The 25,537-nt window shown below is 33.1% G+C and overlaps 3 protein-coding genes across 10 annotated transcripts in view; 2 read left to right on the plus strand and 1 right to left on the minus strand.

The window, feature by feature from the left end:
- LOC109544119 (protein lap4) overlaps positions 1-13,208 on the minus strand; it is a 107,492-nt gene extending 94,284 nt beyond the window's left edge. For 4 of the 8 annotated variants that reach the window (XM_048666860.1, XM_048666845.1, XM_048666858.1 and 1 more), the window contains exons 1-2: positions 12,754-13,208; positions 12,578-12,695 (exon numbers count right to left, since the gene is read on the minus strand). In XM_048666860.1, the coding sequence (XP_048522817.1) occupies positions 12,578-12,695; positions 12,754-12,915 (280 nt within the window). In that variant the 5' untranslated portion in view covers positions 12,916-13,208. The remainder of the gene's footprint in view (positions 1-12,577; positions 12,696-12,753) is intronic. The other 4 variants (XM_048666847.1, XM_048666853.1, XM_048666864.1 and 1 more) reach the window with 2 other exon arrangements.
- Positions 13,209-13,929: 721 nt separating this feature from the next.
- On the plus strand, positions 13,930-16,986 carry LOC109544118. Its single transcript, XM_048666998.1, has 5 exons — positions 13,930-15,208; positions 15,686-15,911; positions 16,009-16,179; positions 16,235-16,419; positions 16,572-16,986. The coding sequence occupies exons 1-5, from the start codon at positions 14,427-14,429 to the stop codon at positions 16,747-16,749; spliced, it is 1,542 nt and encodes a 513-aa protein (XP_048522955.1). The 5' UTR covers positions 13,930-14,426; the 3' UTR covers positions 16,750-16,986.
- Positions 16,987-17,279: 293 nt separating this feature from the next.
- Positions 17,280-23,762, plus strand: LOC109544117 (leucine-rich repeat protein soc-2 homolog). The gene is made up of 2 exons (XM_019914157.2): positions 17,280-18,702; positions 21,048-23,762. The coding sequence occupies exons 1-2, from the start codon at positions 17,526-17,528 to the stop codon at positions 21,563-21,565; spliced, it is 1,695 nt and encodes a 564-aa protein (XP_019769716.2). The 5' UTR covers positions 17,280-17,525; the 3' UTR covers positions 21,566-23,762.
- The last annotated feature ends 1,775 nt before the right edge of the window (positions 23,763-25,537 follow it).

Consider the following 25,537-nt stretch of genomic DNA (forward strand, 5'->3'; position numbering starts at 1 on the left):
ACCACCTTGTGGAATTAAGTAGTAAGCTTATTCGCTGTTAAAATTAAATAAAGCTTTTTAAAAACGGTTTCGTTAAATAAAGTTTTATAATTACAATATAGAACTTATCTACAACCAAAACACTTTTAACTGAAATTAATCGACTGATTTTTTGATGATACCAGCGTCGTTACAAAACTTCAAACACACGTCCAGGAAAAATGTGGAACACTTGAAACTAAACAGTTCGAAATTGATAAATATTCCAAGTTTCCTGCAGCTAATGAGCTAGTAATTGGTAATATGAAATACCTAATCAGTTTCTGACATTCGCAAGAGTTAAAATAGTTTCGAGGCTCCACCGGAGCGAAGATTTCTCCAGTTCTTTTCAGTATGAAGAATTAGGAGGCATTGAAATAGTACCAGTTCAAAAGATCAGTTGTTCACATGGTCACTTAGAGAGGCTCTCTTGGGAAACAATTATAAGCTAATATATTGGCGGATGAACAGTATCCGGCAAACAACAATGGATCGGTGAACGGGATCGTCCGATGTGAGTCAGCTCGATAAACAAAATTGAATCTCATACCCAAACTAATCAAAAGGGCCAAAAATGCACCAAAGTTAATAAAACATTGTGATGAAATTAAACACATATCGCAGTACAACAAATAAATTAAACGTCTATCGACATCTATGAAGATATTTAATATCAAGCTTCTGATACACACATAATCGCAATTAATCAAATGTGTTCAAAATTTAATAAATATCTTGCCCGGTTTGATTTATTAGCCTTTCAAGTTTCCAGATGTTTAAACGAAAAATTACTTGGATAATTTTATAGGCCATTAAATCTTCAAATTTACGCCGATAACGTTTTTATCGGAAGTAATTAAAAAGTTGCAGAGAAAAGCGATTTTGTAACATTGACTTAGCGGGTTGTGGAAACAACATTTTCTCATCAAATAAGAAATTACTGTAATTCCTTACTATCTTTACACACTCGACATTTTCAAGCAAACGAACAAAATATAAATTAGTAAATTACAACAAATAAATTAAGAGTTAAATTAATTCTGTTAATTATTGCAAAAATTCCATTCCCAGTCCCTGATAGCTCAGTGGTAGTTGGTGCAATAAGAACTGCGTAGAAATCAGAAATTCTCACGAATTTTTACATCTTTGTCCCATTAGAGGCATTGCTTAAGGTCTAATCTAAGGTTGTGGGAATTTCGAACATTTCGCTGCTGAAGCCGCAACACATACAATACTTACACTTTTTTACACGGTATATTTTCATTATTTGCCCTCTGAGTGAAAAGCTTCGCTGTTGGCATTAAATATAAAACATCTACAAACTTGCATGATGATGCAAGTAATTTTAATTCCTTAGTTTCATAAAAGGAAAAAAATGCTTTCTAAATATCTTGGTTTTAGGGCCTTCCTTCTATTCCCGTTCTAATCCATTTCAGATTTAATAAAAATGCACGTTAAATATTCTAAAATTTATAGCGGTCAAAATTAAGTTTTAGACTAGATTTTATCACAACAATCGCTGCAGTAAAACTGCCCCTTCTTTGGAAAAAAGTCAAAAAGGTTTCATAAACTATACACTAAATGCCAGAAGTGTATTTTGATGACGAAAGCCACCATTATCGGTCTCGGGTTTTAAGAAGAAAAAATCTTCTTTATCTTGGCAACGCGTTTATTCATCAAACTAAAATTTTTCAATTTAGTTTTGAAATAGTCTGCACTTTCAAACCAGTTAAATAAAAATGTAACTGTTAAATTTCATAACAAAAAACACTCTGCTTTCTTAATTTCCTTTATTACGACGGAAATATATCCTAAATACAACTACCCATATCACATTGCTGAAAAAAAAATAATTCGAGCGCTTGTCACAAATATTCCTAACGAAGACTCCATACCATACGTTTAAAATAAATAATAAACAGATCAAAATGCCCGCTTATGTATATAAACTTTAATTACGGAAAGGCTAAGATTAAATTAGGTCTCGAATATCCAAATATAACAGAATAAAGGAGAACACAGAGGATGCCAATCTGCGTCATTTCGATGTTACCGAAAACAAAACCAACCCCAAGAGAACATCACGTTCAACTAACATTTTGGAAAATGGAATAATAAGTGGTAATTTGCCATCGCCCAACACTTTCTTGGCTGCGACTATAGAAATGTATTATTGCGCTTTATATTTTTTCAGTGTCGGCTCATAAATTATTTACACGGATAATGACTGGCACCCTTTCGACAGACATGGCAACTCCATTATTGATAGTTAATGGGGATAAATGGATATATCGAACTTCTCTGAATCCAATTATGAGCTGAGTTAATGGAAAATGGAGCTGAAGGCTCGTGTCACAAACACTGGTTGAGAACAAGACAAGACGGAAATTTTAAATAAAGTCAATTTTGTCAGGCAAATTGTGAGACAAAATAAGTTTCACGAGTTTCACAGTTGGAAAAAATGTAGAATGAAAATATTAGAACTGTAAAGTGTGAATACAAACAATTCAATGATCAGTAGGCTTAACTGATGATGTAATTTCGTGGTGTACACCACTAAGAAAATTTGATACACGCCTATTGATTGATTTCGTTGCTAAATATTATAGTGCTTTAACGATTCTGGTTTCATAAGCCCATTGAAAACCATTGTTTCTACAGTTTGTACATCTTCAAATGGAGACAAAAGAGCCTCAACCGTAAGCCTGAAGTAAATAGCATTTAATTTTCCCTCCCCTTTTGGTAAATCGTCCATATAAAATATACAGTGTGTACATATTAAAAATATTGAAAACGGCCTAATTCAAAAAGTGAATAAATATGTCCTTGCTGGAGCGCAAAACTAAAACTATTGCGTTGATCTCTCACGCAACTTTCTTTCTGATCTTTGACTGCCGGACAAATAGTCGCCAAATCTGGCTCGAAGGACCAAAATAGTGGATTGTAGGTAGTTTGGATTTGACGGACTAATTTATTCTCAATAATTATAACCTAAATTATGATGTAATAATCACCAGAATTCTTCTGCCGATCGCCCTTTGGTTAGTTTAATTTAATTTAGATGTAAAATCTAGATAAAAATATTTGTATGCTTACACATAAGTATATTTGTTGGTTCTGAGAATGGTTTATTGAAGAAAATATAACGGAATAATCAATAAATGTGTACAAAGTACCGTCAGATTAGAATTTTACGTCAATTCTAAGTAGATTTAATAAATCTAGGTTGAACTGTTTCCGAACTAGAAGCGCTTAAAAATGGACTTTCTACTAAAACTAAGTATGCATATTAATATCAAATGCAATGGTAAAAATTCTTCTACTCAAAACTAAACTAACATTTCATGGTATTCCACGAAATTGGTTTTATTCTAAAATGTAAATAAAAACAAATTTAATTTATAGAATCTATTGAAATAGTGTTCAACACATCCCCTATTAATGGGGATAAAGAAATTTATTTATATTAAAAATTGATATAAGAAAAGCTGAGCTGAAAAAGAACATGCTGAAAAAGAACATACCATACATTTTCTACTAAAGCTATATACAAACGAAAGAAAAGAACTCATTATCTCGGAACGAAAATCATGAAAATGAATAGCTGAAGATTCTTCTGCAGGTTGAAGGTAATTTATTTGACATCTGCATTTGAATTTCCTAGCTGTATGATTTTAGAATCTCCAGAAAAGTCTTAAAGACGAGGCAAATCTTATTCTAAGTTACATAAAAATTTAAAAAAATATAAATAGCACGGTTGTAAAGTTTTCCCTGTACCACAATTAGCTCAAGATAATAAAGCAGCTCCTTTGCATATAATTTGAAATTGATGGAACGTTTGGTCGGAAAAATCTGCAAATTCAACATCAGACATTTCTTATGAAAAACGTCATGTACATTGTTGGGCGACTGAAAATTCCAGAGCTTTTCGCAAAATAAAACATTAAGGCCATCAATCAGTTCACGAGTGGGTTGGTATTTTGAATAAAAGAGCTCTTGCTTCAATATTTTTTGTCGGTAATATGAATGGAAAGCGATATTTGGAATTAACACATGGAATAGTTCCTGATTTACAGAATCATAATGAAGTGATTGTTGCTGCTGTTGCCAAATATTTGAACAAACATTTTTAATTTTGGATTGGAAGAAATTTGTGAAGTTTTCCGTGGCAATAAAGCATATTTTGATTTGATTTGATCATACTAACCGCAGACAACAATAATGAATCCATAGAATATGTATTCCATAAAATAGGGGACATTGCGCACAATTTTGTAACAATTTCTGGAACTTAAATTTATTTTTTTTATTTAGGTAATTGTATTACTTCCAAGATTAATATACTTGCTACTTGGCAGAAAATATATTTTTCTTTGTTTCTATCTCGAAAAGGAAGAATGAGAGTATATTAATTGAAATCTGCTTATAATTTGAGGCAGAATCCAAATCTGAAATAATATACAGTGTTTTGTAATAGACCACTTCTGGAGCCGTACAGGTTCAAATAGAATGAAGCAAGAACTTAAAATACTGTTTATTACATTTAAACATCAAACATACAATTTTACAATATTAGCTCTAGGTCAGAGCTGGACGACGATCTGACTATAATTGTCTTCTAAAATAGCCCTTAGCTCTACTTCGTGCTAAGAGCTTATGTCGACAGGGCAAACGTATTATTTATGGCTGTGTGTCAATATGAGTACTCGGATGGTGTTTATGTTATTCAGAGTTTATTCAGGGAGGCAACAGGCAACTTCAAGGCGACAGTCTCCAGGAACTGTATCCTCGTGTTTCATCGTTCATCCGGTACGAGTTTGTGAAAACCACGTATTGTATTTTTATTATTCGTAAAGCATATCCTTTGGTATAATAATCAAATCTGTATCTCTCAAAATATTAAAGTTAAAAAGCCCTGCACCTGAATCCAAAATCTATATTCAGACTTTTAAAGCTCTCTCCCTTAAGTTTACTATCGGATGTTGTTACGATTAAAGGATAACTTCAAAGCAAGACCCACATATGAATACAACCAACATCTAGTCAATAATTGCTATTTGGAGAGATGGGCTAGCCAGAAAGCCTAATTTATAAATAGAAGTTAATAAAATCGTCGAAAATTCAACCACATCGAATATCTCAATCAAATGTTAGGTTTTTTTTCGAGCTTAATGTTACGGTGCAAGTCCAACATAAACCAACAATACCGTTTCACTAATTCAAACTTGAGCCTATATTCTTTATAAATGGGTAACTGTTAACTATGGTTTATTCATATATTGCAGTATGACCTTGGAGTAAATAATTTTTAGGTATTTGTATTATGTGGTAATGAGAATAAGTTTTATGAAGTTTTCTCTAGTTAATCGACTGGGGAAATAGGACTTCTATTAATAGAAACTGTGTATAGAATGCCTCTGTGTATAATTCATTCTGTTATGTACGCTGGTTTTACTTACGGCGTGGCTAAGGTTATTCCGAGGGTTATTCATGATTTCAGTACCTTTGACATTCGGAAATATGAGGAAAATATCAATGTGGAAGACAATCACATAAAGTATAAAAGATAGATGCGATAGGATATGCATACAGTACATCTTGTCAATGTTAGTAATATAATAGAAAGTAATTGTTGGTTTATTCATAGAGAAAATGAAATTATGTTACTCTTCCACTAAAAACTCATTAAAGTAAATATTGTACCATCGAAAAATCTGGGCTTGTAAAAGGTTTTATCAAATTATTTGCTATTTTTCTATTGCCACAAAAATATATATGTATTTTTCCAATGTATAGTAAGTACTTTTCGGTAGCTCGATCTAGTCTCAAGAATTTTATTAATTTTTTGTTAAAAAGTGATTAAATTAAAGCACAAACGTGGTTGGTTGGTGCAACTCTGACTTCCATATGGACCCTAAAAATGGAATTAATATGCTTTTGTATGTTAAATATAATTCCAAATCAAATTCATTCCTGGGTTTCAGTCATTTATTGTTTCTATTTATCAATCAAAATACGTTTCGGTGTATTTTTCCGTCATCATCAGTTTTTATGTGTAGCGTTGCWTGCWGMWTKMAGMMWWKGCATGCMWWKKCTKMAWKCWGCATRCAACGCTACACATAAAAACTGATGATGACGGAAAAATACACCGAAACGTATTTTGATTGATAAATAGAAACAATAAATGACTGAAACCCAGGAATGAATTTGATTTGGAATTGAAACACAGTCAGGAAAGTATATACAATGTTAAATATAATGAAACTAACACAAACACATAGTCCTCCTATAAGATAACATGTAAGTATACTGCACGCGTTAAAAAATTACCATAAAAATGTTAATTATAGGGTTATACATTTTAATGGATATTCAGACTATCCCAAAATACGCCGTGCCAAAAGGCATACGGACAGTAAAATTTAATTTGAAATAAAAAACCTATTTCTAGTAATTGCTTAAATTTGCAGGATTTTATGAGATCTAAATTAATATACCATTGCAATTTAATGTCCATTGTCCATTGTGTGACGCTATAAAAACCAATATATTCACTTAAGTACCTTAATGAATTATTGAAAATAAATCGAGTTCATGACAAATATTTGCGGTTAATGTTGCCTTGCCGAAGCGTGAACTTCTTTAGAATAAGTTGAGTATTTTCCAACAACGACTATAAGACTCGGTAGATTATAAATAATAGAAATTTATGCCGGGTTTTTGCGGTCCAAGCTGGCTCAGCTACTTCTAAAGCTGTATTTTTTTGCAATTAGGTTATAACGGCAGTTTGCAAAAACGCTTAAGACAATCTCTCTGTGTTCCCTAAAAAGTGGAATTAATGCAACTAGAAACAAGCACTAAATACGCTTGAAGCGTGAGTGTTATTCTTATTGTAATAGCTCAAAAATACTAAAAAATAAGCTCTTTATAACATAATAACAAAACGTTTGACGTTAGTTTTCGATATTCCCAGTAGTTTTTTGACCAACCAAAACATTAACATGATAAAATAATTTGTAAAAAGAAAAATTGCCTCGCAGAATACTTGAAGCTGATGAAATAGGCCATCAGGTAATTAAATCAAACAAATTTCTGTAATGACCACAATTAATTCACAAACAGTTTGTAAAGCTTCAATTGTTTGATTTAATTACCTATATTATTTTTTAGTTTAGCATATTTTTTTCAATTACTTGTTATAAAATAGTGCAATAAAATCCTTCAAAGAAAAATATTCTTACACTACTTATCCCACAAAACCATGATGTTTGCCAGTACATAAACAGTCCGCTCGTTCATTCAACCGTAAATTCATCTTTAGCTTTCCACCTGAGGCAAGGTCGCCATGATGTTGAGAAAGACGACCGAACTTGCTTTTTAAACGACAATCTTTACCCAAATAATTTATAAGATGCTGAAAATTCGATTCGAGAAAGCTAAAGAACTTTTACCACCAGATTAAATATTGTAATATATATTTTTTCATATTATCACTGATAACCACTTAACAATATCCGGGGATGAAATTTAACTGCATAAAAACGCCTTCATTATTCACTATCTGGAAGTCGGTAAGAAACAACCGAATTTATTTGATTATGCATTATTTCCCGAATAATTTTGTAAACTATGCGTGCCAGCGTAAACTCATCGCGTGATTTCGTTCAATAGAAATGTTATGTTTAACTGGTAATTTTGCCGTTTATTTTATTTATTCGTTTATTATCGACTTACTATCAGACTAATCAAATTGCATTCACAATAAACCCACAAGGTTAAGAGCATGGTTTAAATGCCATTCTCCAATGCATGTGTTTTCCTTTCAGTTTAATAGTGGAAACGACGGATCTAAGCGCAAAGTGATTACCACACACTGTGTTAAAATCAAATAGAAGCCAAATTTACACTTTTTATAGATAGCGCAGATCTGTTTTATTGTTATGCACATTAGATGGTGAATTAAAAAGTGAATCAAAGGAAACCAGCAGCAAATTAAAAAATAAGTAGATATGCAGAGCATTTTCTACGATGGCTAATAGCAAATTACCAATCGCGACTCAGTTGGAAAAAATGATCGAAAAGTGTTTATTTCTTGGAGATATTAACAGATGAAGATCCAATTCCAACTTTATTATTGGATATTAAGCCTTGCAAGCCTCCAAAAAGTCGAAACTTTATAACATTCTGTTATGATCATCAGAAATATGAGCACTGAGACAGTTTTGTAAAAATCAGCTGAATTCACCTGCTATCAACGCGGACAAATAAATAGGAATTTACCCTTGTTACTAAAAGCAAATATCCTATTCCAGAACCAATTTAAGGCGTAGTTTCGCGCAAAAATCTCCGGCTTACACGGGAGTAATTTTTCTATGAATAACATTATCCTGCTAGGAATCAATATTGCGTGTCTAACCCATTGGGACGAAAAAACTCATTACACCCTTATTATATTATATTTCCCCTCTGCAATAAATCCGTCTTATAGCTGGCGAAAGGTTTTGCGGCGCATTTAATCTCTTTTCCAGACATCGATTTAACAACTTCCGTTTAACGGGTAAAACCTGCTGGTTAATTTTTTAGGATTTTTAGTACTTATGTACGTGTTTTTAATTTCAACAAAATTTTAATTTTTTGTAAAAAGTCGATCTAGTCAAACGAGAAATAGTAAACAGTTCAATAGCACTAAAAATAAAAACACCGAGAAGTAACATAGTTATGGATGGATGAATGTACTCAGAAATGTTTCAGTGAAAGATAAAAGGCTTGTTGAAACCTTTCCAACGGAGCTTATATTTATTATCAATAACTTTTGAGTCATATGTTAAGATGTGTTCCTTGAATATTCAACAACTTCCATTGTCAAAGGTGCTACTAAGTACATACTTTCTCTTTCGGAAAATTCATTAAATTTTGCACATTGGGAACATGAAACAAATTAGGTATCAACTTTTAAACTTGCAATGAAACAAAATAATCTCATTGATTTTTAATTTCTGTTACGTGATAAGTTTGTACATCTAGACATCATTAGAAGACCTTAAAATATTTTAGAAATTATTAAAGAATCAGTGAAAAGTGTTCGTGGTGGTGGTGGTGATGATTAAAGAGATTCTAAATATAAAAAAATAAAGTTCTCTAAATGGTTCAAACATTTGTTTTTTTGAAAAAGTTTGGAATGCAAAAATTCCCTTGTATTGTACCTACCAAAAAAATACTCATAACAAGCTTTGGGCTTTAATGAAAAAAATCTAAAATAATTAGATTTCGCTGCGTTTGACGTTCATGAGCAATTCAACTGATTCTCCGTAATGTTGTTTGTTGCACAATTTAATTTACGATTAGGCTTAATTATTAATAGGTGTTGCTTCAAACTTTAAATAAATCTTCTAAAAAAAACATGAATTTTCCAATTGCTCAATATGAAATATTGTCAACAGCGATTGAATTGAACAGCATGTGTTTCTAAGTAAACTCAAATGATACGATAGCTTTTGCTGATGTCCCTGAACAAAAATTCCTCACCCAATGTTGGATATTGGATTAGATGCAACAATAATAAAGATAAGATATAAATTATCTAGAATTTAAGAGAAACTTATTAGAAAACATGATCGAAAGAATGGAAAAAGTAAGCGAGCCACACCCACAGTACTCTCAACTCTACAAAAAACAAAGAAATCGTGGAAGCATCAATTGAAAGATTGAATTCATTACTTTCCTGCATTGCAATCTGCAATTATGCAGTCATGTTTTTCAAATTTGCGTATAAACATTAAGCACTCAGTGTGCGCCTCCCAAGAAATCATTAAAAAAATTATTGACAAAAGAACAAAAATTACATTTATCTCACTACCGTCATTTGCTGGTAAGTAAAACAAGTAGAGTATTGAAGGAGTAGAATAGACGAAAGCACAATAAGACAGAAATATTAATAAATGTAAAAACCAGTCATACTTACAATTTTTAATTGAAATAGAACATATAAAATTGAATACCGTCAAAAAAGTCGCATTAATTTCATCATGCTCACGAGAAATATGCAGTATTTAAAATATGAGCAAAACCCTCAAAATCACTTTGAGCTATAGCTAAAGGCTAAGGGCGCAAAACGCTTAAAAATAATCAAATATTTTACAGAACTGCCCACGATACAGAAAAGGAACATAAACATAATAAAAAAACAATACGAACATACCACTATTTCAACATCATAGAACATCTGCGGATGTAAACTTAACGAAAAAATCGAAGTCCTGAAACATCAAATCTATGTTACCAATCAAATAAGATGATTTGGTTTCACCATTCTTCTATACGATTTAGGGACATTCTGAATAATTAGATATTTGAAATCGTTCATACCGTTCTCAATTCGATGGAATGCCCGCAACACACTCAAATGCTTTCTACAGCAACAGGCGTGTGTAAAGAGCCACTTTCCATCGTCATTATGTAATATCGAATGCAATATAATATCGCAAATCTGAATAATACTCTTCATTTTTTAATATTATTCGCAATAACAAGATGAAATGCGTAGCAAATCTTTCAATAGCTAGTAAAAAAATAACTACTTAAAAGTCAGTAACATTTCTATTGGTAATCCATACCATTCTGAAACCTAAGGACTTGTTTACTATATTTATCGTCAGTTGATGCAAAAGCAAGAGCGAAAGAGTAAACAATAAGTAGTTACTTAACACTAGATTGATTTCTGACTCATTCACGATTTTATTTATACGGGATACAAGGTGGTCCAATTTCCAGATGCAAAATTTTAAGAACCAATTTCCATTCAAAAATGTACCGTTAAGAAAATACAGGGTGTTAAAGTGTGGGAAAAAATCAAATTTATTAGTTGGGAATCGGCTGGCCGTTAATCCGTTAAATTTTTTGGTCGTTAACTTGAAAACATGGTTTGCTATAAAGAACATATTTTTAGTTTGCCAGTGGCGTTCATTATAACACGTAACTTGATATTTTCAAAGAAAAATCGACATGCTTCTGCGTGTTCATAAAATAAAAATCAGCCTTGCATTCTTAGTTCAGTCTGAAAAAAGCTCTTAAAATGTGTCTGTCGTTGTGTGTTAAATCGCATCTGCGAAAGAAAAAATAATTTTAAAATAATGGATCTAAGACAAATGTAAATACGAAAGAAAATAAAAGTGTCAGTTGCAGAAATTGTCTCAAACGTAATCCAACCATCTCGGTACATTTTCGACACCTTGTCGTAAATAAATTTATTGCAGGCATTTTGCGTTGCTGGCTTAGCCATTTTTCAGAATAGCATTCAAATTACTAGAGAAAAAAATTGCTTTTGTCGTACGCTCAATTGCTCTTTCAAGTCCATTATTTCAATATTTTACTCGCAAAGCTGGAGTCCTACAGGAAAATTGAAATTAAATGAGGAATCCAGATCTGTTAGATATAAAATAAAATAAAAAATTATAATAATGTCAGAATTTCCAATAAAAACCAGTCGATCGCAATCTTAAAGGCCTAATTGTTCATTTTTTTCATCAAGTAATAGTAGTAGACTCAAACAAGAATTGATTGGGAAAAAATTGACCTAAACAAGAATCAAATCAATCGAATCTAATGCGAAACTATGTGAAATCAATGAATAGAATAGAAATAGAGAATCAAGCTAATAGGATGGACTTATCGAGCAGTGAAGATGTAGATCTTCATCATACCACACCTAGAAAAATATCGGTCTGTTTTCCATCTGGAAGTTAATTTTTCAGAAAGTGAAACATTCCAAAACTGCTGGCAAAATATTGTATGAATATTCCATGAAACAGATAGTATCGAAAACAGACATCGGAGATCGATCTAATAGTAAATAAAATTTATTGCAAAAACCTGCTGAGGGGTCATTATGAAAAACAGTAAAAGAAGGTGGAAAATGGGTAGATTTTCGGATCACACCAAATTCAAAGACTTTCTAAATCTAACTTTCCAAGTCCGTCAAATGAAGTTTCAGCTAAAATCTTATTATTTTTTAACTCAATGGACTCATTTCAGGCCAACAGGGTTGAAAATACCCCATTGTGGGTGTCACCGAAAAGTAAATAATTACTCATTTGTTTATTTAGTACAGTGGGGTTTTGAAATAAACACTTCGATAATAACTGTTTCAATCTCACTTTCAACATATTTTTATACACAAGATGACAATAAGTAGTGATTAATTGAACTAATCAACAAGTTTCAACTTGTCTGCATTTAACTGTGAAACTACATTATAAGGGTGGAGCACAGTTCAAAATGTAGGCGAGGTGTGTGAGTGAAAGGAAGGCTTTGTGCAGGGTTTACCACGAATGATGTTTTATTGAAAAGTATTGAATAGTTAAGTAGGTATATGAAGTTTAATGTAAGCGGCAAGGTGTTACTTTTTAGACACACAGTAAAAACACTGATATAAAAGATGCATCCACACCTAGGTGATCACTGAGCTGTGGAGTATTTATCCTACATCTATTAGGTCTAGACCAGATTAGGTTAAATGAGACATGACTAATTGCTAGTTGTGCGGTAGAAAATAAGCACTTACCGTTTCTGGAGACATCTAGCTCGGCTAAATGTTCGAAATTTTGAATGTCCGGAGGTAGTCTTTGAATTTCATTGTCACTTAAACCTAGTTTTCTAAGCCTTTGAAGCCGAAAAAAATGCTGCAAATAAAAGGGCCATTAGCTGGTTTTCTGGCAGATTTCCAGATGCAGCCGTTACCTTCGGAAGATCTCTGATATGGTTGGCATCCAGTAGTAGCTCTTCTAAACTCCTGGAATAACGCAAAATATCCTCGGGAACATTTACAAGCGAACTATGTCTTTTATCAACAAACTCGATTTGCCTGTTGCAGCCCTTAAAAATCGGAATAAAACGGAACATCGTGGCTAGCTCACAGTCAGGCACATATTTAAAATTTACGAATAAAATCTAATCACTAACCCGCACACTATAATAAAACTTATTTAAAAAAATACGAAAAACTACTGCTTTATTTTACACAGTCACCAATCGAGCACCACTCCCGCTAAACTGCAAGCGCAAAAATTCCCTAGACCGAATGGGAGAATGCACTCATCTGTCAAACTCTACCAACCTTCCCAACACTGGACACCAAACGGAATGTTAAAGGTCACTGATCTTACACCGCTGCCATACCGACCAGAACTGCCTCATTTCAGGTACAAATTAAATGGATATACAGGGCGGCCTAACGTCTAATAAACATGTTAATTCCACTATTCCATATTGGTTATTTGGCCATCATTTAACTTTATTTTCAAAAATCTACCCATAGTTGATGAAAATTGTTTTAAAAACCTGATAACACAAAATGGAAAAAATGTTTATACTAACTGGCACTAATACTAAAGTACATTTATGCGCATAAACGGCCAAAAACCCAATTTTTTACAATTTTTAAGACACAGTGTAGGAAAACTGCTCAGAACCGCACATGCGTCTGATTGCAAAACACACAACAGCTAGAGTACATACAGCAGGGTTTTCCAAGCTTTTCCGATAATGGAACACTTTGCCAGGTCAGTATTGAACAAATGTCTGAAATATTCAAATTACTTGCAAACCAGCCACCTGATTTGCTTTAAAATTTTTACACGCAGATAAAAAATTACACTCTTGTTAACAGTGCATTTGAAAAGTCCTGTGTATTTTTTTTATATTTTAATAAAATATTTAATACAATTTTTGAACAGCTCTTCAAAATTGGAGTAACATTTGCTACAAAGAAATTGTTTACTTGAATTTTTTGAAAAAATATTTGCACAAAATAATACTTTTAACGAATTTTAATTTATAGAGAAAAAGTTGTCTGAACAAGATATTTTGATTATTCCAGACATTTGGTTAAACAAAACGTCATCTACTGTATATAATTTTTGAAAAATTATATGTTTTTGTTTGAGACATATTCTCCTGGCTGCTTTGTTCCGCTTATTCCTATCAAATCACGTTTAAATCTCATCTCAGCAATTCGCTACGAGCGCACATAGATTGAGCAGCCACACATGAATGTTGTGCGATCCAAGCGGGTGTGGTTTACATTTAGTGCGTCTTTTTAACAAGCTAAAAACTGTTAAGGGCACATTGCTATTTTGTCTTTGCATCGGAATTACCAAAATAATTAAACAAAACTTAATTCTAAAATCAGGTAAAATTAATACGCAAGTATCGACTACAATGTTTTTTGAACCACCATTCCAAGGGATTGACATATGTCTGACCATCCACAATCCATCATCGAATAGTTTGAATTTTTAAGCTTAAACGGTTTTTATCAGCGTGTTTGCTCATTCTAACGGTCTACTGCGAGATTTTAAGTGTAGTTTTTTTTGTGAGACTATTTGCCGTTTACTTCTTATTGAGTGGCCAATATGGATGTAAAAACCCCCAGCAACAAAATCAAGGAGACTAAACCTCAAAAGAAGAAAGCCCCGGCTCCGGTAATCAGACATACTATCACCAGCTACAAAAGAATGATGAAAGCAAACCCATTGTTGGAACTGGAAATGAAAGGGATCAATGTGAACGAGTATTTCAATCAGTTAGCTGCAGGGAATCGCACCAATCCACCCCCAACAGCCTCAATCCCGGTAAAACAAGAGAGATTCGAAAAGCCACAATTAAGATTACCAATGGCAAGCACCACCGGATTAAGTAAACAAGTGACATCTGCTAAAAGCAAGCCATCAACCATAAATTCTCAAACACACCAAGCTGCGAGAAGTGTGACACATTCTTCAAAGGTACTTCTCAACAGTAAACCGCTACCGAAAAGTTCGATGAAACCAAAGACTTGTACTTACCAACTGACTGGTAATAGTAGTATACAACCACATAGTGAAATTCAGAATAAAGCAACTCAGACCAAAGAAAATTGCCTACCCTCGAAAGTTCCTGCAATAGTTGAACCTATTGAAGAAGTTCCTCCATCGGTTTCACCCACAGATAGAAGAAGAAGTAACAGCTTTACCTTTAATACACCCCAGACCTATAAGAGGAGAAGTGTCGCATTCTTAACTCCTCAATCTGTTAGAAAGCAAAGCTTTTTCAGGGCATCTACTCCGGCTCCTGTTGATATGAAAAAGCTACAGGATAGGCTAAATATATGGTTGAAGACTAGAGCCAAACCACCAGTATTGTTCAAAAACATGAGGTAATTTTAACTGTTTAACTGTCTAGTTATTCATAAAAATACAACCTGCTAGAAACAATATACAGGATGTCCCATAAGCCCATGATCAAACGGCAGTGCTCGTTTTGTAGCTGCAGAATGTTTATGATTTACTTTTACTAAATCATGTTTTAAATAATCAGTATCAGGGGATTTAAAGCTTACAAATTTAAATCATAACTAATAAAACTGAAAAAGGTAATAGAACTCTTGGAAATTTCCGTGGGACTAAGGTATGATGATATTTAGCATTGTTACATCATCCATAAATTATCAATCTTACTCATGATTGAATGATTGAACTGATAAGCTTGTGAACTTTAACAATTGTTTTGAAATAAACGATCTAGGGGGTGTCAACTTATGAGGTAACACCCTGTACATAATGGTTTTCAGGACTAATCATAATTTAATACATTTTATAAATGCATACTAAGTAAATATTGTCATTTATTTTAGACTTTTTGGAATCGATGAGGAGAGAAAACTTTCTTCGTCTTTCAAAAATCCAATTATCGAGGAGAACAAAGAAAATGCTGAGGTAAATGAATCAAAATCTAACAGTTATGAAAATTTGGGAATTCAGAGAAATGCGAACATTGATGACGCTCAAGACTTGAATCAGGGAGATCTATCGAAATATGCGAAGGAAGCAATGGGAGAGCTTTTGACCTTAATTGAAGAAGTAAGCATAATCACTTACGGTGGAAGAGAGTGCTTTAGGGCTTTCTTCTATTAATCCATTGTTAAAAATGTTCATTTATAAATAATTTACGTTACAGGAATATCCCAGAAATCAGTGTCTCGCCTGGTTAGAGCTAATCAAAAAAAAATACGACAAAGCAGATAATGAACCCGAATACTGGGAGTGTCGAGCTGCCATAGAACAGTCAGCTGGTAACATACAAAACGCCGTTCAGTTCTACGAAGCTGCTATTATTAATGGAGCAGAGGTATAAAAAGCACTTAATAGTATAACTAAACCATTTTTTTAAATCATGATTTCAGGTCAATTCTATAAATAAATCATTGGATCAATTACTTAAAAAGTTTAGCTTACTTAACATCAGCCAAACAGAACTAGAGCCAAAAGAGCGTGTCTCTTCCGATCGGGGAAGGATCGTTAAAGAGGCAAGAAACATCTTTAAGTCCACTATTATTAACTTTGCTGTTGGAGTGCGTAACAGCAAAAAGTAAGTAATCGTTTATTGGAATAATTTATTTGATTGTGTGCCTCACAATTTAAATATCGGATTTTGTTTATTTTATGTAATGTTTCAATAAATGGCAAAGAAATATTATGCCTATAGGTATGTACTTAATCTGAGATAATACTCTTTTTAAGAAATAATTCTGCTGGAAATACCGAAGCAACATTATTTATCACACCAGTTAAGAGAAGCACTCGCATATCACGTGGTGGTTATGCAAACACGCCAGGATTGAGACTTTGCGACTCTTTGAAAGATTTAGACTTGAATTCGGAAGAATTTCAATTTAAGAAAAATGATGCATTAGTATAAGTTTTGTCAAAGTCTGTTGATAGGTACTGCCACTATATAAAATCAGAAAACTAATTTTATATCTTCTCAGTGAAAGTTTAATAATAATCACTTAGGTAGAAGGTGGAAATTCGCTGGCCATGGTCGTAAAGCACCCAAGCGAATAATGGCCATATTATACGAACCTAGTATTATACTGTACTTTATTCACATTCATGTTGTTAGAGTTATTTGTAATAAATCAGGTAGATGATGAAATGTTCTGAATAGGTACTTTAGCACTGTAGTGCACCGCGGGGCTTTAGGGAATTACTTCATAGTTTATTTCTGCTCTCATTATTTCTTTGGGATTATTACTAAGCATCATATACATTTAACTCCGTCTGATGTTTTTTATTAATTTATTGTTTTTAATTATATTTTTAATCACTGATTATGTTGATATGAAATAAATAGATATATGAAGAAAAAGATTACACTGTGTTGCGCTATTGCCAGATCCACGGTGAAACAATCAGCACTGTCAACCGAACAGCGCAACATCAAAACGACCTGACGTTTGTTTGGCTTTTGCATTCTGATTATTGGGTGGAGACAATACATTAAATTTTAATTGTTGTTTTGAAAATAACAGCGCTGTGTTTAAACTAGTATTAACAATTGATCGCACTGAGTCAAACCCAACAGTTTTATTTAGTGGCAAATAGTTCAACTAGGTTTCATCTGGATTCTACCCCATGTTGGGTTTTGTTAAAAAGCACTAACAAACATGGGAAAGTAGTGAACGAATACGAAGAATGAACCACTCGAGTACCAATTTATTAGAGCAAGACAATATGCTCGACAGGGATTTGGCCAGTGGGTTCGATCATGGAAAGCAGAAAAAGTTCAGTTCTGGTTCTCTTAGTGGCGATATGTCAAGACCAAAAGTTGTCACTGTGAAACACCCAGACTCAAATAAGCTCAAACCGACTGCCAAGAAGAACAAAACGCCAATACAGGCTGATCTGGATGTGAGCAAGGAGTTCATCAGGTGCAGAGATGAAGGGTTAAAAAGACTGGATTTGAGTAAGTCAAATATTACTCACCTGCCTCAGACTATTAGAGACTTGACTCATCTAGTAGAGCTTTACTTGTATGGCAATAAGCTAGTTCAGTTGCCAAGTGAGATAGGGAGCCTCACTGGTCTTCAAATGTTGGCCCTAAGTGAAAACTCGTTAACTAGTCTCCCAGACTCATTAGAAAACCTGAAAAACTTGAAAGTACTAGACTTGAGACACAATAAATTGAACGATATTCCTGAGGTAGTATACAACCTAACATCATTAACAACATTGTACCTAAGGTTTAACAGAATAAGGTATGTAGGTGATGAAATAAGCAACTTGACTGCCTTGGTCATGTTCAGCTTGAGGGAGAATAAAATCAGAGAATTGCCTTCAGGGATAGGGCACTTGGTAAACTTAGGTACTTTTGATGTGAGCCACAATCATCTGGAGCATCTACCAGAAGAGATTGGAAATTGTATAAATCTAAGTACTCTAGATTTACAACACAATGAGCTACTGGATATCCCAGAATCGATTGGAAATATCCAACAGCTTACCAGGCTAGGTTTAAGGTATAACAGATTAACCTGCATACCATCGACCTTAAAAAAATGCCGTGAGATGGAGGATTTTAATCTGGAGGGTAATGCAATCTGCCAATTACCAGAAGGCATTCTTTCAAGTTTAAAGCGATTGTCGAGCATCACTTTATCAAGGAATAATTTTTCCGCTTTTCCCATTGGAGGTCCATCCCAGTTTACTGATGTAGATTCGGTGAATTTGGAACACAATCAAATCGATAAGATTCCTTATGGAATTTTTTCCAGGGCCAAAAGGCTCACAAAACTGAACATGAAGGAAAATAAATTAATGTCTCTTCCTCTGGATGTTGGAACCTGGGTTAACATGGTGGAACTTAATTTAGGTGAGATTTCGTTTTTAAATGTGAAAATGTTCAATCAATTATCACTTTGTTAAGAATAGTTGAGTTTCTTCAGATTTTTTTCTAAGCCACCTTAATGAACTTCTAGATTATGAAATTTCATCATTTGCTCTTCAGATCCTAGTTTTTTAAGAAATTATAACACTTTGGACCATGGTCCAAGTGATTTTATTATTATGTTATAAAGTATTTTTTGGTTACCGCTCAAAAACATTGTGGAGGAAACACTGTTTTTCTTGAAAACATGTTCTTTGTTTCGGCGTTATTCAAACCATCATCGAGGCTCTAGAATAGCCATAATGATCTCAGAGTTAAGCATAGTAAATCAGGTTTGTGCTAAATATTAAAAGAGTAGAAAAACGAGAAATTTCATAAAATGTTTTCTAAATTAAAATATCCATATTCAAAAGCATAGTAAAATTGATTGAAGCATAATTATGCATGCTAAACCCCCTTTTTGATATTCTCCGCTACTGACTATAGATAAAATCAGTCAGGGCAGTTTAGAGTGTTCCAAAAGTGTGCAATTTCTCGAGTTGGAATTGAGAACATTTGAGTCAGAGGATATTTTCTTAAATTTCAGTAATGAAATAGTTGAGAGCTCCGCTTGCAATTGCATAAAATTTCATTTTTGCCGTAGTAAAATAAAAACAGCTTCTTTTGAGTGACTGGTACCCGAAAAAGACAAAACTAATGCCTTCATTTGCGACTATAATTGGGAATTTTTAATCATATTTCAAAATTTTTCATTGCTAAATCAGAATTTTTAACTATTTCTCAAACATAAATCGGAGTTTTTGTCCTTTTATGAGTTGACTAACATAACTGAAACTAATCGACACTTTGAGATGATGGTGGCAGAACTAAAGGAACTTGAACCTGGGATACCTGATTTAAATGTATTTTATTTTTTCAACAAATATGAATAAAAATTACCTTTTATTTGTATCTAATTACTTTGGATGTACCTTTTGTTTAATATGTTTGGATTTTATTTTGGACATTATATCACATGTTACTTTGATTAAAAAATTGTTAATACTACAAAAACTTTATTTCCGCCCATTTACCCGTTACAAGATACAGCATAATATTAAATTAGGCAGGGACATCACAAGGCGATTAATAATAGCTAAGCTTGTAGCACAGATATAGAGCAGCAAAATTTGAAGAGTAAATAATTCCGTTATGCAAAGAATCGAATTAATTCGTTCACCTTTTAAGAATATCTTGTGTTAATTATCCAACTCGTTATTCGAAATTAGAATTAAAAAGATATGAAAATGACGGATGGAAAAAGTTTTTTCGATGTTTTTGGGACTCTGTTGAGCACTTCGAATTTAAGACGAAAAGGAACGATATAAAAAATAATTAAGATTTTATTTATATCAATTTGAGAGAGTTTATCGGCAGGAAACATACTGATTTTGGAGTTTCACTGGAGACTAAAAGAAGGAAAAAATTGGTCATATTAAAGGCACATAAATGACCGCGCGACGGCATAGATATACCCAATTAATTATTAACACAATTTCAGTAAGCTGGTATCTCTTCTCACAATATTGACTCAAAGTGAGAAAAAAAGTGTGGCCTTATGCAGGGATAAATAATTTATCATCCGCATGGATGAATTCCTATTATATTAAATCGAAAAGAAATCGAAACAATTTCGATATTAAAAAAAAAGCATCCTGTATATGAATGCAAATTTAGGTTGGACTTTTAAATTGCCTATTTTTGCTTCATAATTTTTATTTTCATGTCAAGCGGTTCAAATTTATGTAGGTGCTTCTAAAGAACGAGCATATCGACTTTCGAGTCTGCCGTCTATTGTTTATTTTATGCCTTGGATAAAATTTTAACTAGACTGTCTGCATTCTATATCAATACTGCGAATGCTATTGCATTCAGGTTAAACAGTTCAGATTGAATTCGATTATTAAACACGAGATATTATTACTAATATAGTCGCACAAACTTCTGAAGGTCTAAAGCCACTCATGTGTGCTTGCGAAACTTCACGAACAAATTTAAAACTTTTCCAGGACAACCCAGATGCCCGGAAAACTGGCATTATGGTGCTGAAGCTAGTCAGTACCTGCTAAAGTAAATAAATCAAAATTGCTTTAGTGGGTATTTTTTTGCGAAAAAAAGTTCAAGGGTTTTCTGTGAAGGTCTGCCTCTATGAGCAAGCTGTAAAATAACCTTCTACGTTTATATCCGAACTCGAGAGATTGTCTACTTATTCTGGAACATCCTACATGTATATGTATAATGTGCGTTGAACTTGTAAAACTTCATTTGATTAAAAAAATGGCAATTTCCAGGCACCAATCAGCTAGAAAAACTGCCAGACGACGTCCAGTGTCTGCAAGCGTTAGAAGTATTAGTTCTTTCTAACAATCTTCTGAAGCGAATACCACCTAGTATTGGAAACCTTCGAAAACTTCGAGTATTGGATTTAGAAGAAAACCGACTAGAGCAACTTCCGAACGAAATCGGCTATCTTAAAGATCTGCAACGGCTCATTGTGCAATCCAACCAGCTGACTATAATACCGCGTGCCATTGGCCATTTGACAAATTTGGTATTCCTGAGCGTTGGAGAGAACCTCTTGAGTTATCTACCAGAGGAAATAGGCACATTAGAAAACTTAGAGTCTCTGTACGTCAACGACAATCCCAATCTTAACAATTTACCATTCGAGCTGGCGCTGTGTTCAAATTTGCAAATTATGAGCATCGAAAATTGCCCTTTGGGCCAAATTCCAGCGGAAATTGTATTGGGTGGCCCTTCATTGGTGATACAGTACCTGAAAATGCAGGGTCCTTACAGATCTATGTGATGCACCTAGTTTTCGAAACAAGTTTGTGATATGGTATAAGTTTTTGTCTGTTTTGCCCTAGAATTAATAACGAAGCGAGAACGAATCTGCTCTCAACAATGCTCATTATCAACGTTTTTGTTAGCGAAAATGGGCTTAAGCCGAATTGATTGTGTGTATGTGTGGTTGAACTTTATTTTTAGCACAAGAAAGTAGTTTCTCTAAATGTTAACGTGTTATATGGAGCAAACATTGAAGAATTATTGTTTAAAACAGTGTATACAAAACGATAACCACTGAAGTACATTGACCTAGATATTTATTTTGCTACGGGAATATTTTGTGACCCCGTAGGTGTCTGTAATATTTTCAAAAATTTACCCGCTTTACCAGCAGATATTAAATCAAATGATGTATATTTAATTCTATTAGCGTTTGCAACCATCTCAGGCTAAGCACATAGTGAAGTGGAGAAGAAAATAAAAAAAGGTGTGCGTCATCGGACGCTCGAGAGAAGTGATAACTTTATATTATTTATAGAAACCATATAATAATGAACTTGTTTAACGCATGATGGCAATAGGAATTTATGAATGGATCAAGAATAGGTAAAATGTAATTTAATTTCGTTGTAAAATTTATATTTTACTTAAGTACAACATTTAATATTCTTCAATAGTTGCAGTTGACTCGCTGGTATTTAAGATATCATTATTTAATCTTACAAAATCTTATTTATCATCTTTAATTGTAACTTTGATTCAAGAAATTGCTTTAAGTTTTGAGCTCAATCAGAAGAAAAATCAACATTAAAATCTTCACTTAAAATTAATGGCAAGTTGTGGCCAAGGCAAATAATTTTCGTCCGAACTGTGTTCGTCAGAAATCGTGCGAAAAGGAGCGAATGATCCAATTTCATTGGACGAACCACTGCAATGTGCGAATACTATCCGAAACAATTGGAATTTGTTTGCAGGTTCGCAGTATTTCTGACTGAAAAGCGAATATTTTTGAAACACACCTAGCTGAAAAAGATGTTGAAAAACTAAGTATTTCTAATTCATTTTTATATCTTCAGATAAATGATGGAATTTTACAAATTCTTTTCGTTTTTTCGATTTATAAACACCTATAGCTTAGTGTAATTATGTATTAAATAAGTTAAAATTTGTTTGTAATTAAATTAACTTTTTTAAAACACCAGCGGGATAAAGCCTTAAGCTGGGCTCTACATTTTGAATTAATAATAATTTGACTCGTTATAAAGCAAGAAGTCCACTCAAAAATATTCGCTTGTGTCTAGATATAGTCAAAATTTGTATCACAAAAATTATATTATCGTTCTGAGTACTTGCGAAATCAGATACTCTAGATAATTAATTCCTTCTATAATTTGTTTCAAATTTGTTCATACTTGTTCCTGCATACCAAATGGTAGAAAAACCAAGAAGAAGTAGCAAAACCGAAAAATGTAGGACTTGGTTATTTTGTCCAAGAAAAACAGCTTCTAAATAAAGTCCCTTGTGTCGGTTCTAGGTGATTATCTATGTGTTGCTAGATCTCTTAGAGCTCAGGTCTAGGTGACCGTCTACCGTCTTATTATCGCTTTATTTGTACAACGATCTGCTATTAACTATAGTAATTCAAATAAAAGTATTCATTTTCGATCAGAATTAAACAAAACATGTTTCATACACTTTTGTGAGCACTAGTCTTTCAAATGAATTCGATGTGATATGACTTATTTAAGTATATTATGTATTTTTAGGCTAAACCTTTTTAACTGTTTTACTAACTGTCCTGATGATGGATGGTACCAGGGTTAACCGTCGTTCATTTATCAGCTGAATTTTACATGAGGCCTAGTCGATGATGTAATTTTAATAATAGATTAATTTCACACATTAATAACAGTTGATGACACCATTCTGTTGGTTCTTAGTTTTTTTCATCGAAATCAACATGCTTGACTTTATTGTTCGTAAAACGGGCCACAATCTGTATTTTGTTAAACAATTATACTATGCTCTTATTAACTAATGAATGTCGTCTAGATTACATAATTATATAGGTGTATTGTTTTAAGTATAACGATACGTACATGTTTAAGCCCATGTCTAGCATAACTGTGTGTACAAAAACTATCTGTCTTCAGTGTTATTTACTGTTAGGTGAATGCGTAAATGTTGCTACATATATTAAATGTATTTTATTGAGATTATTATTGGCTTGTTCTTTTTTCCACATTCTTCTATTTTCCTTCAGCGTAAGGCGGTCGTTATTAAAAATGATCGAGTGCTTTGAACTGCTGGAATCTCAATGATGTGGAATTTTCGGGATAGATCTTTATGACCTTTGTAAAACCGCGACTGAGTTTTGATATTTAAATAGCTACAACAGACAGATTTAATCGGAATTATATATGCAAGAGCAGCTCATGATTTACACAAAACATTTATTGTTCTATTAGCTAGAAATGACATGCTGCTGAATTGCGGAATATTGTAAAGGGTGATGAGGAAGAACGAGAAGACCTCAAAAGGTGCAAAAGAAAAAACACATTTTTAACGTTTTTGAGGAAAATCCGACAGCAAGTTTTAATGTTAGTGGGACACGATTGCAAGCTTTGGCCGTTCTTCACTTTGCGAACATGTGCACGTGTCTGATCATAGAATGAGGCTTGATCAGATATTGAAATATGTTCAAAAAGAATATTTTTGAAAATGAATTAATTTAATTTCACGAAAAGGTTTGAATATTAGTGTTTGTATGCGAGTTACTATCGACTTTTCAGATGGAAAAAATAGTACTTCAAAGCGAGAAATTGTAGTATTTGCCGTTATTATCTATCTAGCTGGCAAAGAAAATCAAGCGCCTTATTTCAACATCTCACTCATCCAATGCTTTTATATGGTCTGGCTAATGGCAACAGTCTATAAACTTTAAAAGCTTTCATTTTAGTTTAGATTGTTCAACACTAACGGTGTTTTTTCGAGAACGAGGAAAATTTATATTGTCTGCACAACGTAGACAATGTTTGTTAAAAACGGATTGTCCATCTGGATCAATTTCCGGCATAATCTTTCCCAATTATAATTAATCTTCGATTAAAGTCAACATTTTGTTGCTGATTCCATCGCAACCAGACACTTTTTACATTAAGTTCTTGTTGGTAATTTTTTAATAATGGAAGTTTAATTCAAAGCGACTAATTAAAACAGCTTTAGAAAAAATAATAATAGAACAGTAAATGAGGACAAATGTTTAGAATTGCCCAAACTCATCCAAAAATCTTGAAAATATTAAATTTGCCTTCCATCATTCTTGATACATTCGATAGAGAAACCAGCTGCTTTAAACTTCAGGCCCGTTTTGAAAAATTGTCATATTTTTTGGCTAAACTTTGTTACGGTAATTCTAAGATTTGACGGGCTTTTCCTGTATTATTAGATATTATCGTTTTAAAGTGCCTAGAAAGATAAAACATATATTAAATCAAATTTTGAGTGGAAAAACAGGTCTACCGGTAAAGCCGTTTTCTGGAAATTAGGCCTTGCAGCTGTCGAAACACTACGCTACTTACTCTTATCCAGACACCCGACGTATCTTTAGGTATTTATCTATAACTCTAATAAGCTTTATAATTTTTTTGTGAAAATTGTTAAGGACGTGATATTCATTTGAACATGTGGTTTCGTATGTAGATATTTTCATAAAAATTACTATTATGGAAAATACCAATGGTTTTAGAAAGTGTAACCGAAATAAAATATGAATTCAGCATATGTATAACCATATCCAAGTTCTATTATCTGCAAATTGGAAAATCCGTTGCTCTTATCTGGTATTAAACGATATCCATAAACCAAACATGAATACCTAATTAGAACTAACCCCAATAAACGATAATTTGCTAGAATTTCTGTACCTGGTACGAAATCTCCACAAGGATCACAGTCAACAAGCGTGTTAAAATTGTCTAAATTTTATATT

The sequence above is a fragment of the Dendroctonus ponderosae genome, unplaced genomic scaffold, assembly GCF_020466585.1.
Source record: "Dendroctonus ponderosae isolate FM_Combo_2020 unplaced genomic scaffold, Dpon_F_20191213v2 Dpon_F_20191213_1, whole genome shotgun sequence".
NCBI classification, from domain to species: Eukaryota; Metazoa; Arthropoda; class Insecta; order Coleoptera; family Curculionidae; genus Dendroctonus; species Dendroctonus ponderosae.